Genomic DNA, 15,159 nt, shown 5'->3' with positions numbered 1-15,159 from the left:
AAAATCCTTCAAAAAAATCAATTGAACCTATTAGAATAAAAAGTAGCCTACATGTAATGCAGCAATAAATTGTGTGACATTTTACACTTTTTCTCTGAAGTGTATATAGGCTACAGTTGCTTTTTGTGTAAGTAGATTAAAATGAAGATATATCTGCAACAGTGGCCATATACATGTAACCACACCTCTGTTAACTTGCGTGTTTCTTATCGCAGACTCATATTTGTATCTGTATGTCTTTAACTTGATACTAGACGATCCCTCTCATGGCTGTGTTTCAAAATCTAATATGCTGCCTATCTAGAGAGCATGTTTAGGTACCATTGAACATTCTTTTGAGGAATTATAAACTTTTTTTTGCATATCTGTATAAACATGAAGCTATCTAGCCTAGCATGTTTAGGTACCATTGAACATTCTTTTGAGGAATTATAAACTTTTTTTGCATATCTGTATAAACATGAAGCTATCTAGCCTAGGTAGACAGCTCACTAGGTTTTGACATTGGGTTTTGAGTCTCGCTCTCTTTAGGTGTGTGCGTGTGGGTGGGGTTTAATCGTTTTAAGGACAGGTTGTTTGTCTCACCTGAACAGTGACACACACGGAACATCAGTGCTAGAGAACACAAACAGGTGAGAGTGAAACTCCAATAAATAGTTCATAATATAAGCCGTACAATAATCATAATAGTAATTTTTATAAGCCTATCTGCGTTAATTATCAGATGATCATGGCTCCAATCGTTCAAATTTACCTCAGAAACTCAATCGCGTTTCCGCCTCATTTGTTAGTGAAGAGTCGGAATCTGTCGTCTCCACTTGGCTTATTGTAACTCTATTAAAAATGTGGATATTATATTTTTATACTGTGTTCGTGGAGTTTTACACACTAATGGTGTCTTTAATTATTTTCCTTTTTATGATGACGAATGAGGTTTATTTGATAGCCTAAATTAGGTGTATGAAGTAGCCTATAGTTTTATATTTATATTTATTAAAATTCACGTTTTTTTCTTCTCTCTTTTCAGAATGTCTTCGAAACCACACGGGAGTCCTCCGCCCTATGATTATCAAACTGAGAACGGATAGTAAGTTTTGAGTTTCACCTCAGGGTTTCTCTGGATTATGTTACACGTATGCCTATATGCTTTTTTTTTTAATTATTATTTTTTAAATTATTATTTTATTTTATCCATGACCTTTGTCGTTGGAAATAAATAAAGACCTCAAAATGGATTGTTCAAATTGGGTTCGCCTTTCCCTCAAACATTAACGTTAGTCTGATTTAGCCTGTGTTGTAACAATTTTCAAAAGTAGCTTACTGGGAGTGCTAATAATAATTTTATCCAATTGCTGGTAACCAAAATTATATGATAGTCCATGTATATAATGTCTTTTTGTTTTTAAGCAATTTATCATTCATACTAGAACATTTAAAATGTAGGCTAAATTGTACAAAAATAGATTAATTTAAATGTGTTTATTTTTTTACTTTATAACTGATTATCGATTTTGAAACCTGACTTGTAGCCTAATATATCATGAAAATGTAATATATATCTATCGATCTTTCTATCCATCTATCGTTTTATTTTTTGTTCCATCTTTCTATTGTTTCATCAGATCTATTTTTCTAAAATTCTATTTAACATTCGATCTATTTTCCATCTAGATTATTCATTCTAAAACCAATGGTTGGGATTTTCCATAGTTGTACAGAACATGGGTTAAAACAACCCGCATTTAAGGGTGTTGGTCATCATACCATAAAAATATTGGTCATTGTATTATTGTGTCCCCAAAACCGAATGCGTTTTCAACATCTTCTCTGCAGTAATGTTGCCTCGCAGTCTCAGCCTGCGTACTCGTACTACCCTGACGATGAGTTCCAGCACTTCTACCGCTGGACGTCTCCGCCGGGCATCATAAAGATCATGTCTGTGCTGTCCATCATCCTCTGCGTGGGCATCTTCGTGTGTGTGGCCTCCACTCTGGCCTGGGACACGGATGGCGCAGCGGCGGGATTCGGAGGATACGGAGGAGGCTCTTATGGTGGCGGCTATGGTGGCAGCTACGGTGGTGGCTACGGTGGTGGCGGCTACGGTGGCAGCTCCTTTGGCGGTGGCTATGGGGGAGGAGGATACGGTTATGGGATCCTAGGATCTCAAAATGACCCCAGGCAAGGGAAGGGTTTCATGATCGCTATGGCGATTATCACCTTCATCGTTCTGCTCATCATCTTCATCATGATCATCTCACATCAGAAATTGTCCCAGGGCAGGAAATTTTACCTGGCCGTCATCATCACCAGCGCCATCATGGCCTTTCTCATGTTGGTTGCTTCCATCGTCTACCTGGTGACCATTTACCCAATGGCGCAGTCGTCCGGATCTGTTCAGTTCAATCAAGTGTACGCCATGTGTGCCGCTTACCAGCAGCCTCAGATGTCGGGTGCGTTCGTGAATCAATATCTGTATCACTACTGCGTCGTGGATCCCCAGGAGGTGAGCACAATGTTGCACACAGACAAAAATTAGGTGTAGAAACCATTTTCACTCAGAAATTAAAGTACTAGTAAATTAGTAACAGTTGAGTGGACATATTTAATCAAAGTAGTGTCTTCTTTCTGTCTCTCATCCAGGCAATCGCTCTTGTTTTGGGCTTTATTGTCACCGCAGCCCTCATTATCATCATGGTTTTTGCCATTAAAACTCGCCAAAGGATCAATTATCATGGGAAGGACAACATCCTATGGCGCCGTGTGAAAGAAATCCAAGACCAAAACTCACAGCCGGATGTGGAGGGTTGGGTGAGTACGATAGTCATTGTTCAGGAGAATCCGTGCAGTTACGTTTCATTAAAGGGATGGCTCACCCGAAAATAAACATTTTTCATTTACAAAATATCTTTTGAAAAATGTCTGTAACCAAACAGTTGATTGACTTCAATAGTATTTTTCTTACTACACTGTGGAAATCATTGGGGTCCATCGACTGTTTGGTTACCCAAATATCATCTTTTGTGTTCAGCAGAAGAAAGAAATTCATACTGGTTTGGAACGACTTGAGGATGAATAAATGATGATCGAATTAAAATTTTTGGGTGAACTGTCCCTTTAAAGTATCAGCCGGTCTCAAATGTTTCTCCTTGGGTAAAATGTCTCTAACTAGTCAATAGTTAAGAGTATACAGATATTAAAATGAATGTGGATTGCAGATCAGATCATGTTTGTTCATTTTGAGTTTGAGACATTGTTGAGATCTCTTGTGAAACTCTAGAGGAGACATCTCGCATGTGATATTACTGGGTTCTGCTTCTCAAGAGGGAAAAACTTGGGAAATATCAGGGAAATCTGCAGCCCTGGAAAAGTCCTTGTATAAATTACAGATTCAAAATGAATCAATTATAAATAATAATCAAGCAATTATTTTTAATCTTCACAAATAGCCATGGAAGTGTCATGGAAATTCTTATAGTAAAAAAAACAAACAAACAAAAACACACACACAAAAATATATATATATATACTGTATATAAACATTAATGTGAACTAATTTAAATTATTTTGTATTTGCAATTTTTTCATATATATTTATTTAAATAAAATTGCAAATACAAAATAATTTAAATTAGTTCAAATGTTTGTTTATATATATATATATATATATATATATAATTAATTAATTAATAATAAAGAAGAAATAAGAAAATAAATAAATAAATGAAATGAAATATATATATATATATATATTTATAATGCATTAAACATCAAATAATACAAAGTAGACGCTTAAAGGTTGCTATAGATAGATCATCTGTATTTCTTATGTCTGTGTGTCAAGTAGACTATTCGCTGCGTTTTGGTTGATTTTTGTGTCACGCGTGCGCTAGAAAGGAGACAGAGACGGCATAAACACGCACGCATCCTGTTGTTTTTTTTATTTTTAAAAGGTAGGCTATGAGATTTTGTAGTCATTTTCAATGTAGCCTATAGGCCTAAAAAATGGACATGGGGGTGGTAACACAGAAACCTAATAGTGTTGTAAGGATCACTCCTCTACAAGCCTTTGTCCTGCAACTCTTAGTTGTCTATTGTGACTTGAAAGACTATAATTTGGTCTTTTCCATACAGAGGGTGTATTCTACTCAAGATGGAGGACATATCTGCACCTGGGCTCATTTCTGTTGGCAAACAAAGAGTTATTTAACTTCCTGCAGTCTCCTCGTAGCACAAACCTGTTTATTTGTGGCAGTCTAGAAATGTCAGTCTGGTTTTGAATATAGATGGCATGTGTGGTTAATGTGCAGTTGGTGGACAGACCTGTTTGTGTGTGTGTGTGTGTGTGTGTGTGTGTGTGGTTGGGGGAGGGAAGCGCTCGTCGTTGGTTTCTGGGTGTGGTTTGTTGTGACAGTTTCAGTCACATAAATGTGCTCGATATCTTAATGCTGCTACAGAGAGGCCTTTTTTCTTTATCTTTTATTGATCTTTTATTTGTCCTTTGATTTTGGGCAATTTTTGCAAATGTTCAGTGGATCAATATTACATTTCTTTTTTTGTGTGTGTGTTTGTATAGATGTATAAGTGATTTTAATCTGATGCTTTACGATCGGTATATTAAAAGGTGAATGTTGAATCTTAATTTAATATCAAAAGTGTTCGGCTATATGTTAGGAACTCAGTCCAGTACAGGATCATGTGATCAGGACGGGCTGGACTGGTTCAACCAGAAACTCAAACGTATGTGGAGTGGAAGACGTGCTCTCGTTCTCTCAGGAATTGCTGTTGTCCACATTAAATCGGATTGTGATTTTAGGAGAAAGATTCAAACTGCAGATGTTCTGTGTGTATCTGTGTGTCGATCCCTCAGGATAGACGTGTTGAAACGTGTCTGCCCTTTGCACCTTGCACCAAAGAATCCGTTTGAGTGAATCTCACTACAAACTGTCCAGAAATGTTCACTCGTATGACACAAGCGCACCCCCCTGATGATATGAATAAAGTCTTGTTCTAATCACTGCAATGGGCGGAAAATAGTGCAATTGTAATTACGCCTATCACAATAGAATTTGTTGTTGTGCGTGTGTGCATTTTATATACTTATAGATATAGCTATAGATCTGCAATACAAAAATGCAACAATGAGTATTGTGGATAGTTCCCCCTAAAATAAAATTACCGTGCGAGGAAAAAAGTTTTCAGAGTTTTAGTGTTGATGCTACATTAAACTACTCATTTCAGAATGTTTGTAAACAATAGGCACCGCGATACTTCCGGGTGGCAGAACGCGAGCGGCTTCTATTGACTAACTGAAGAGATCCAGCCGGCAACTGAACAGTTACATATTTAAAATCATTGTTGTTGATCAAAGTTGAAACGATGGCGAAAACGTGTTGTGTTGGAGGTTGCGCCGCCAGATATACAGCAAAAGGTGTAGGGTTTTTATCGATTTTCTTAAGAAAAAAGGAAATCTATCAAGCGGAACCTGTGGGTGAGGTGCTTAAAGGGTTAGTTCACCCAAAAATGAAAATTCTGTCAGTATTTACTCACCCTCATGTTGTTTCAACCCCGTAAGACCTTCGTTCATCTTCGGAACAAAAATTAAGATATTTAAGATATTAAGATCGCTCCTGCATACAGTCCATAGGCTTCTTGAGGTACTGGCTCTTGCTGTCCCCGAAAAGTCATTAAAGACATCGTTAAAATAGTCCAAGTGACTACAGGGGCTCAATCTTAAGTTTATCAAACGACGAGAACACTTTTGTGCGCAAAAAAACAACAAAAATAACGACTTTATTTTTAACTATTCACTTCCTTCTCCATGAGCCTGTAGTAAGTTAACGTAGTGTGATTGCGTAGAGCTACGTCACACGTAGGCTCACTATTGGCCGACGCTGGTCATGTGTGTGTGATGCGTGTGACGTACAATAACAGAAGCTTACGCTATTAAACTAGTAACCTGACTCGCGCAGAGGGAGAAATAAACGAATAGTTGAAATAAAGTCGTTATTTTTGTTGTTTTTTTGCGCACAAAAGTGTTCTCGTCGTTTGATAAACTTAAGATTGAGCCCCTGTAGTCACTTGGACTATTTTAACGATGTCTTTAATGACTTTTCGGGGACAGCAAGAGCCAGTACCTCAAGAAGCCTATGGACTGTATGCAGGAGCGATCTTAATATCTTAAATATCTTAATTTGTGTTGTGAAGATGAACGAAGGTCTTACGGGGTTGGAACAACATGAGGGTGAGTAAATACTGACAGAATTTTCATTTTTGGGTGAACTAACCCTTTAAAGCGAGTGGACGTCGTCAAAACTAGTGCATGTTTTGTCCCGCTGCCGCCCACAAATAGACTTTTTTTTTCTGTACCTCCAAATACTTTCAAGTTAGCCTACGTGTCGCCATTATACACATCAGCATAAATGCTCCCGATAAACTATTTGTTATTAAAGCATTAACACAAACCACTGTTATGACATAAGAGCAAGCAGGTTGCGTGCATGGTTTGGCATGACTGAATGCGCGCTCCTAAAAAAGCTGACATCAGTTCATCGCGATCACACATCTCTGTTATTATCAATGAAGCTGACTGCACAATAAATCTTCCATAATACAGTTGTTTGTTAAAATTCGAGGATTTGCCAGCATGTAGAATTCAGCACTGAACAAAAAGTCAGTTTTGAGCGGTGAGTCTATCGTAAATGCTTCTGATTGGCCATTGCATTCAATAAATCCACACATGTCTGTTATTATCTAACGTAGCCTTCATCGCTGCAGTCATGTTATAAAAACATCCTCTGCCATGTTAATCATTTCTATTTTGTTTTAGTTGTTCTTGTTGCTTTTCTGCAACAGATGAATAAAAATGTATTCGTTTTTATTCATATTTCTAGTTTGCGGGAGTCCGGCGAATCGTTTTATTCTCCCGCAATCCACACACACAGAGTGAATGCATTACTGCCCGAGTGGCCATCAGATCTAGTCCCGCGCCGCGGTCTAGTGCGTTGGGAGTGCACGTCTCTAGATCAAAAAATAAGCTCTAATGATCATGTTAACTATGTCTGAATTTCCACCACGTCTGCTTTTGAATCAGCTGTTAATGTAGATTAGACTACTGCCGACGGTTTGTCTCCCTCCAAGCAATTTACTAGTGTTGCCATAGGGACGCTTCGGCTTTTGCCACCCGGAAGAAGGTCCATTATTGCTGTGACGTCATTGTGAATTGTCGTGTATAATATAATGTTGATTATAATGTAAAATAATGCAATGGGGGAATATATGTGGGTCCTGATAATGTCTGATGTTACCTGACATTTATTTTAAATCTAGTCTGTGACAGAGATCAAGCATATTTGTCTAAAATAATTCTTTATTTTCAGCTTCAGAATCATGAATATTGTTATTCTGGTGTCACCGTTGTCCTTGGGCTACAAGCACCGAGTCCAAACCTATTCATTTAAACCCTCAATGTAATATCAAATTTAGCATTTTAATCAACAGTACGTTTTTTGTTAACCTTTTACCGCATGTCTTGGAGTATTGCAGTATTGTGACCTGTATCGAATCGTGACATGAGGGTATCGTTACACCCTTACGCCGGTTTCACACCGCAAGCGGCAGCAGCGCGAGAGCGCAACTACATCAACACTGCAACTGCAGACGTACATGAGTATTCACACTGGAAACGTTTGTGCAGCGTCACAGCAGCAGCTACAAACCGTCAGAAGAACAATTTAAACAATGTTCTTTAAACATTGGGTTCTCTGACAACTTTTCGGTTTTTATTCATCATATGCCTGCATTTAACTTGCAGAATATTTGAAATAAAATTTGCATCTGCAGAAATAGCAGAAGCAATTTCATTCCACACTTTTTTCTTAGAAGATATGTCCTTGTAGTACCTATTTTTTGGCTCATTATATATATTTTTTAATCGTAACCAAACAGAATGATTAAAACCAGTAAATCTTCTAGAATTATTATTTTTTTTAATCTTCAATTTCTTTTTTGACATAATCCAGTTCTTAAAATACACCACACATGCTTATTCTGTGCATTTTGAGCACTTTTAGTGTGAAATCTTTATTTTGTCTATCAAAAGTGTGCTTTCACTTTAATGGAGAGTCACCAGCGCGGCAAAAATAGACTCTCCGCTGAAACCGCCGCTTTAGTGCTGCTCATGCGACGCTCCTGTTTGACGCCCACGCGCTGCTGCTGCTCGTGGTGTGAAACCGGCGTTAATACACATAGTTCACATAGTAGTGGGCAAAGGTAATGTCCGGCCTATTAAAATTGACATCTTCACCCTCCATTCAAATATAGTGTATTGTGCTTGAAGTCGTTTGTTTTATTTGTGATAATAACGCAATAAAACATGCCGAATTGTGCAGACGTCATTTTTGGCCAGGTTGTCATACAAGGAAGTTATGAACGCATGCAAAAACAAGAGAACCGAAATGCAATATTATTAACTGATTATGTTGTCAATATATTCTTTTTCCTTTTTGAGCTTTTTGTTCTTCCCTCATATTTAACAAAAAATATAACATATTCCCTTATTTTGGTGGTTTAATCGAACCTGCATAGCGTCATTTAAAAACAAATATCCCCTCTGGACACCACTTTTGACCACTATTTTATTTGTTTTATCATTTTTATTTTATTCAGTAAGTGTTTCTTTTATTTTCTCATTACAGTAATGAGAATTTGGGGGAGTTGAATTAGTTTTGAATTGTCCGGATTGCTAATAATGAAATGAAATTGAAAAACTCTCAAACTGTCTCTCTTTCTCTCTCTCAGGTGAACGATGTGAACGGCGTCCCAGAGCCTCTCCTGGCTGACTATCCCATGAAGTTCGGAGGATCTAGGAATGATCTAGATGACGACAGTTACGACAAGCCTCCCCCCAGTGACAGTCCTGTGTGAGTACGCCACACTTTTCTGCATGTGGCTTTGAACATACGGCAGCTAATTTCAATACAGTAAAAACAATCATATTGTGAAATTAGTTAAAAAAAAGTTTTCTGTTTGAATATAGTGTAAAATGATCAGAGCTGAATCTTCAGCATCATTACTCCAATCTTCAGTGTCGCATGATCTGTGATGCATTTTCTTTTTCAGTGTTTTTCGATTAATAGAAAGTTCAAAAGATTCATCTGAAATGGAACATTACGGTCTTTACTGTCACTTTAAATCAATATCGTTGCTCAATAGTATGGTGAAAAGTGTTTTGTTTTTTTTTTATTAAAAATTGTATTAACCCCAAACTTCTAACAGTAGTGTATATACTGAAAAACTATTTGTATACGAAAACGAATTACATAATTATTTTAATAATACTTATTGTTATAAATAAAACATTATTAATGTTATTATTCAAATTAGCTTAAAGACAGTACAAGAAATGTATACACTCAAATGATAAATATTTTCACAATTTTAAAACCAACCAGGCAAGGGTTCGGAAATTGGATGATCAATGTTACATATCTATTTCAAAATATCCCATAAAAAAATTAAACTATGCAAATACTACAAAATGTGACATTTAAAAGTGTATAAATCACAGTTATCACAAAAATGTTAAAAAAAAAAAACATCTGAACGTCAGTTCACATATATAATCTATTGTGTTTGAGAGTTGCACAGCAAGGCACTTGTTGAAACTGAACTGAGATGAATTAAATGTGTGAAGAGTTAAAGTACAGGTTGTGCTAAATTAAGACTTGTCAGATGTTATGCAAGTTTTTCTTACTCTTCCACTCCACTTCCTGGTTTCAGTGTTCGTCTCGGGTTTGAGTAATGACCACAGTCCGCATGACGAATACCTCCTCGTGAAACATATTCCTGATAGTAGATACAATGACGACTCTGTGGAGAAATGAAAACAATGCATTGTGGTTATGACCGAGCAAATAGCGTGTCTTAATGTTTGCATTATTTCATTTATTTCACACACATTTCATACACAATGGTAATTCAAAGCGCCTTACAGAAAGGAATTAAAATAATCACAAAATAAAAGCAAGGAAAATTAAACTGGTTATAAAAGAGGTATAAAAATGGTAGTTGTAAAAGGAATTAAAAAGATGATGCATAGATAAACTTCTAAGCGTCTTCATCATTGGCTCACAGCTGCTCGTGTGTGTGTGTGTGTGTTCAGGGAGATTCTGCATGAGATGCCGGTCCGTAGTTCAGTCCCGATGAGCAGCGGGTCCGAGATGAGCAGTTCTGTGGGACGGCCCAAGAAACACCGCGCTGGACGCCCTCGCACCGCTGACGGACGGGAGCGGGACACAGACTACGCCTCTTCTGGAGATGAGCTGGACGATGAGGACTTCTTCAGGTGTGTTTACTGCTTGTGTTTATCTGCTGCGAGTCCATCATGTAAAATGCGCTCTGAACGAGCTCTGCTTCTGTGTTTGCAGTGAATTCCCTCTCATTGTTAATAATCAAGAGAGAGAAGATTACAAACGCATATTTGATAAAGACCACCAGGAGTACAAGGATCTGCAGGCAGAGCTGGACCAGATCAACAAGCGTCTGGCTGATGTGGACCGAGAGCTGGACGATCTGCAGGAGGGCAGTCCTCAGTTCCTGGTACCACTCCTCCTCATCACTGACAGCTAATTAATACTACAATACAATTATTATTAGCATATAAACACAGTACAAGAAATAGGATTACGATATGGACATTGAAACGTCAATTTAAATTGTATATTTAATTTATTAGAGCTAAAGTACTATTTTATATTATAACTTGGATAAAACAAATGTTCAGTCCCGATGTTTATGCACACGTATGTTTATATATATATATATATATATATATATATATAAATAAACAAACAAACATGCGTGTGTATATGCAACCCGATCACACTAAATGCGTCTCTATAGCACGTAGCTTTTACGTGCATAAGATGCACATGGATTGGTTAGAGTAGGTTTAGTAGTGGTGTGGGGTGCATGTGTATTATACGTTTGGGTTGAATTAATGGTGTGGGGGGTGTGTGTTACACGCAAATGAACTGCGTATCAAATGCACGCGAAAACTACGCATCATGCACGTAAAAACAAATTTTTGTGTATAAATTGCACGATAAAACGCAATGCATTGCACGATTAAAAAAAAACACAGATGCATTTACTTGAGAACAGGATGGGATATGCATGCGTGTATATATATTATATATATAATAATAAATAAGTGTGTGTGTGCATGCATATATATATATATATATATATATACACACACACACGCATACATATATACACGTATACATACAGTGTATATATATGTGTGTGTTAGGGTTGTGCCGATAGACGATAGTATCGTGTATCGACGATAGTCTGACATATCGCCGATGGCAGATGCCTTTGACGATATCAATACGATAATTGGCTCGTTTTACCATAATGTATTAAATTATTATTATTATTAGGCCTATTATTATTATAAAGCTAGTATTGTTATTAAATGAATATTAGGAACTACAATCAATTTGCCTTGCCTAAATTTACACCGACATCACCTCATAACAATTGCAACAACACACGCACTAATGAGGACTCCTCTAAGAGAATGTTTTTAAAACAGACTAAAAAACATCCCACATCAAAATTTAATTGCAAGGTGATCCATTCACAAATTATCAAGTGTGCTCGTTTTAACAGACGCAAAATTAAATTTCCTACAGATCCAAGATGAAAACGGCATCGTTGTTCGTCAGTATTTGTTTCCGTAACACATTAACAAAACGTTTAATGACACTAACACTAAAAACAATACAATTACTAAATAGTATTAATAATAATATCACTAAAATAGTATTATAGTTACCGTTATCATCGTCGTCTCTGAGGGAACGCGGCGTTAATGCAGATGACGAAAGCAGTCCGTTTTTACTTTCACTTTCAGAGATTGAGCGCGTTTACATGCGACGACTTTCTTAACCTGATTATGTTGAATAAACTTGACAATGCATGTGGTCATGTAAACTTTTCCTTTATCAGAGTCAAGTCATAAGTATAAGTATAAACCGATCGACTCAGCTAGACGTTTGGCCCATGCTCTTGTTTCTCCCGGCATTTAAAACACATTAACCCGCGTACTTCGTGCTTACTGAAGTGCGCATGTGAAGTGCGCAGAGAGCGCACTGGTACGGGGGCACATATCGCAAACTCCGACTTTTTCTGACCCAAGAAATTATTAAAACATGTTTTCATCTCGTGCAGAAATAGACCCTAGTCAAAATGCTGCATGTAACGGCATGAGGATAGGCTAATGTGTCCGTAAATTTCCCGTTGACAAACAAAAGGATTAGGATCTCTTTTTATAACCTGATCCTATTAATAAACACTCCACCTTTGCTAGCAAAATAGAAAAAAGATTCTCGTATATAAAACGAAGTAGGCTAATAAAACAAGCAAATTAATGAGTAGGCTAAATAATCAAGTTAATAATCAAATGTTAGCCCCGCCCCCTCACGATACTATCGTGTATCGCCGATCTCACAGGCTGACGATAGGACGATATGAAAATGGAGCATATCGCCCAACACTAGTGTGTGTGTGTATATATATATATATATATATATATATATATACACACACACACACGTACATGCATATATACGCATATATACATATATATGCATGTGTGTATATATATATATATATATATATATATATATGAAATGATTATAAAACAATTTAAAATCATATAATAATATTATTTATTGTACTATCTTTTTGCTAATTTTAATATGATTATGTGCAAGTGTAGAAATACTACTGTAAAGCCTTTGTAGCCTACAAATAGATTGACTATTTTCTAAATCTGTGTAGTCGGCCTGATTATGATTACTATTATCATTTAATTTTTATTGGCAAAAAGACTGAATGTGAGCATGTCTTTATTTGCCGTAAAGTTGAATGTTCGCGTCAGTTACGCTGTATTATGTGTAAATAATGAACGTTAACATGGGAAAATGTTTTGAGCCACTGCTCTTGTTGCTGACTTCAGTCGTTCTCTTGAAACAGGACGCCATGGACGAGTACAACGTGCTCAAAGACAAAAAGCGGGTAAGAATGAGCTGAATCCTGGTTTTCTCACGGCAACACTGAAGGATGTTATCTGACGTTTCTCACTGTCACATTTCCCACAGAGCGGAGACTACCAGGTGAAGAAGAAGAGGTGCAAGCACCTGAAGGCCAAACTGAGCCACATCAAAAAGATGGTCAGCGACTATGACCGCAAAGGCTGAAGATGCTGCCCGAGAGGAAAGAGTGTGTGTGTGTGTGTGTGTCCAGGCCTGTGGCTCATTGCCATTCATGAGCTGGGTCGTGTTGCTTTCAGGACATTTGATTGATAATGCATGTAAATATGAAAGGCATTCTGAGGCATACTGCTCAATGCAATATTTTCCCAGAATCCTTCATGAACCAGTTATAATATTAGGATCAACTAATGTCTAAATTCTCATTTTTGTAGTTTCTTTGTTCCAAGTGTCTGATTAGCTGTTACAGATTGAACATGAACTTCTTGTTGTTTCAGTACAACAGTGTTTGTTTTAGTGTTTGTATTTTAATAGTCATTCAGGGGTGAATGTGCCAAATCATTTTCCAGGTGGGTGGTCTGAACTCTCGATAACCGTTTTTTTGTTTGTACTTAAATCAAGCTGTGATACTGATAAGTTAGGCAAGGTTACAGATAAACATGTAACTATTAGTCTTTTAAGCTGTATTTATACCATTTTTAAGAAGTTTTTACATGCTGTTGTGTAAATATTCATTTAAATGTTTAACCCTTTTCCTTTCATTGTTTTTTGAACTTTAAATAAAATAATGTTTATTGATCATAAATGTGACCGTATACAATTTTTTAACAGGTTTTTGAAAGGATGGCGATAAAACTAGTTTCTTTAATTTTAGACTACAGAACAAAATCATGACTGTCACAGTTCATGTTTCATTTAGTAATACACAAATTTCGGCAAGGGGAAAATATTTGGCCGATAACTAACTTAAGCTGTGTGGACGATACCGATCTGTCGCTTTTAATCAATCTTCATTTTGATTAATTGAGATCTTGTTACCAGTGTATGCATAAACAAATAAATGTGGCTGCACATATACCAAGCTTTGTGACATTTGACATAAAACAATGGCTAGGAATTCAAATAAATAGGCCTAGAGTTTTGGCGCTCTTTAATGTGGCGTAACAAGTCACTGTAGCGCCTCAATATATCAAATCTCTTCTTTACTATTTAAAGGGATAGTTCACTTTGAAATTAATTTTTTATATATTTTAGCTTACCTCAATGGTATCCAAGATGTAGGAGTCTTTGTTTCCACAGTATTTTCAATTCTGACATTTTTCGGTCAAACCGGTGTTGTCTGTCAGTCATATAATGCAGTTTTAGGGGTCCACCTCAAAGAGCATGCACAGAGAAGTCCAAATTAAACATGATTTAATGACTCGTGAATGTAAGTACACACTGGGGGGCGTTTACACCTGGTCTTTTCACGATCGGATTGGCTAACCGATCACAGAAAACGCATGAAGTGGCCAGGTAAACGGCCCCATAACGCATTCTCAAACCACTTCAGGAGGTGGTCTGGGCCGCATTCCAGACGAAACTGGACAAGTGTAATGCATCTGGTTCTTGAAACCACATATGTAATTACTACTCCCAAAAATGCTATAAAATAAACGCGTGAGAGCATGTTACAGGCTATATGTCATGCTATTTTAGTCAGATATGACGACGCTACTGCGACGCGAATCACCTCCTATGAGCAGCTGAACGCCTCAAGCCAACGCGCCGCCATCTATCGCAAATCAAAGTGAAAGTAAGTCGCAGACGATTATAACACTACACTACCATCTTCATTAAAAGTAAAGAAACGAAATGATCTTACCAGTTCTGTTGCCGCTCTCTCTTATCACCGTCTTTGCTGATTTTGAAATTAGCCGATGATCAATAAAATGCAGCTCATATCTGTTGCATTCGGTGACGTGCACTTTATTAAATCCGCATATAGCGCGGGGGAATTGAAGATCGGATCCGTTTCGCAAAAACACATTTATGTGACCGCAGGTGCAAATGGAATCGTTTTGATAAATCAGATAGCTAACGTTATCCGATCTGAGAA

General features: G+C 37.1%; 1 protein-coding gene across 1 annotated transcript; it reads left to right on the top strand.

The window, feature by feature from the left end:
• Nucleotides 1–570: 570 nt before the first annotated feature.
• On the top strand, nucleotides 571–15,070 carry oclna (occludin a). The gene is made up of 9 exons (XM_039677925.2): nucleotides 571–632; nucleotides 1,028–1,087; nucleotides 1,834–2,503; nucleotides 2,641–2,808; nucleotides 8,797–8,918; nucleotides 10,160–10,342; nucleotides 10,425–10,596; nucleotides 13,045–13,086; nucleotides 13,170–15,070. The coding sequence occupies exons 2-9, from the start codon at nucleotides 1,029–1,031 to the stop codon at nucleotides 13,266–13,268; spliced, it is 1,515 nt and encodes a 504-aa protein (XP_039533859.2). The 5' UTR covers nucleotides 571–632; nucleotide 1,028; the 3' UTR covers nucleotides 13,269–15,070.
• The last annotated feature ends 89 nt before the right edge of the window (nucleotides 15,071–15,159 follow it).

Source organism: Pimephales promelas, chromosome 23 (genome assembly GCF_988280905.1).
Source record: "Pimephales promelas chromosome 23, fPimPro1.hap1.1, whole genome shotgun sequence".
NCBI lineage: Eukaryota > Metazoa > Chordata > Actinopteri > Cypriniformes > Leuciscidae > Pimephales > Pimephales promelas.
Note: the sequence above shows the minus strand (reverse complement) of the source record. Positions and strands in the feature narration are given on the sequence as shown.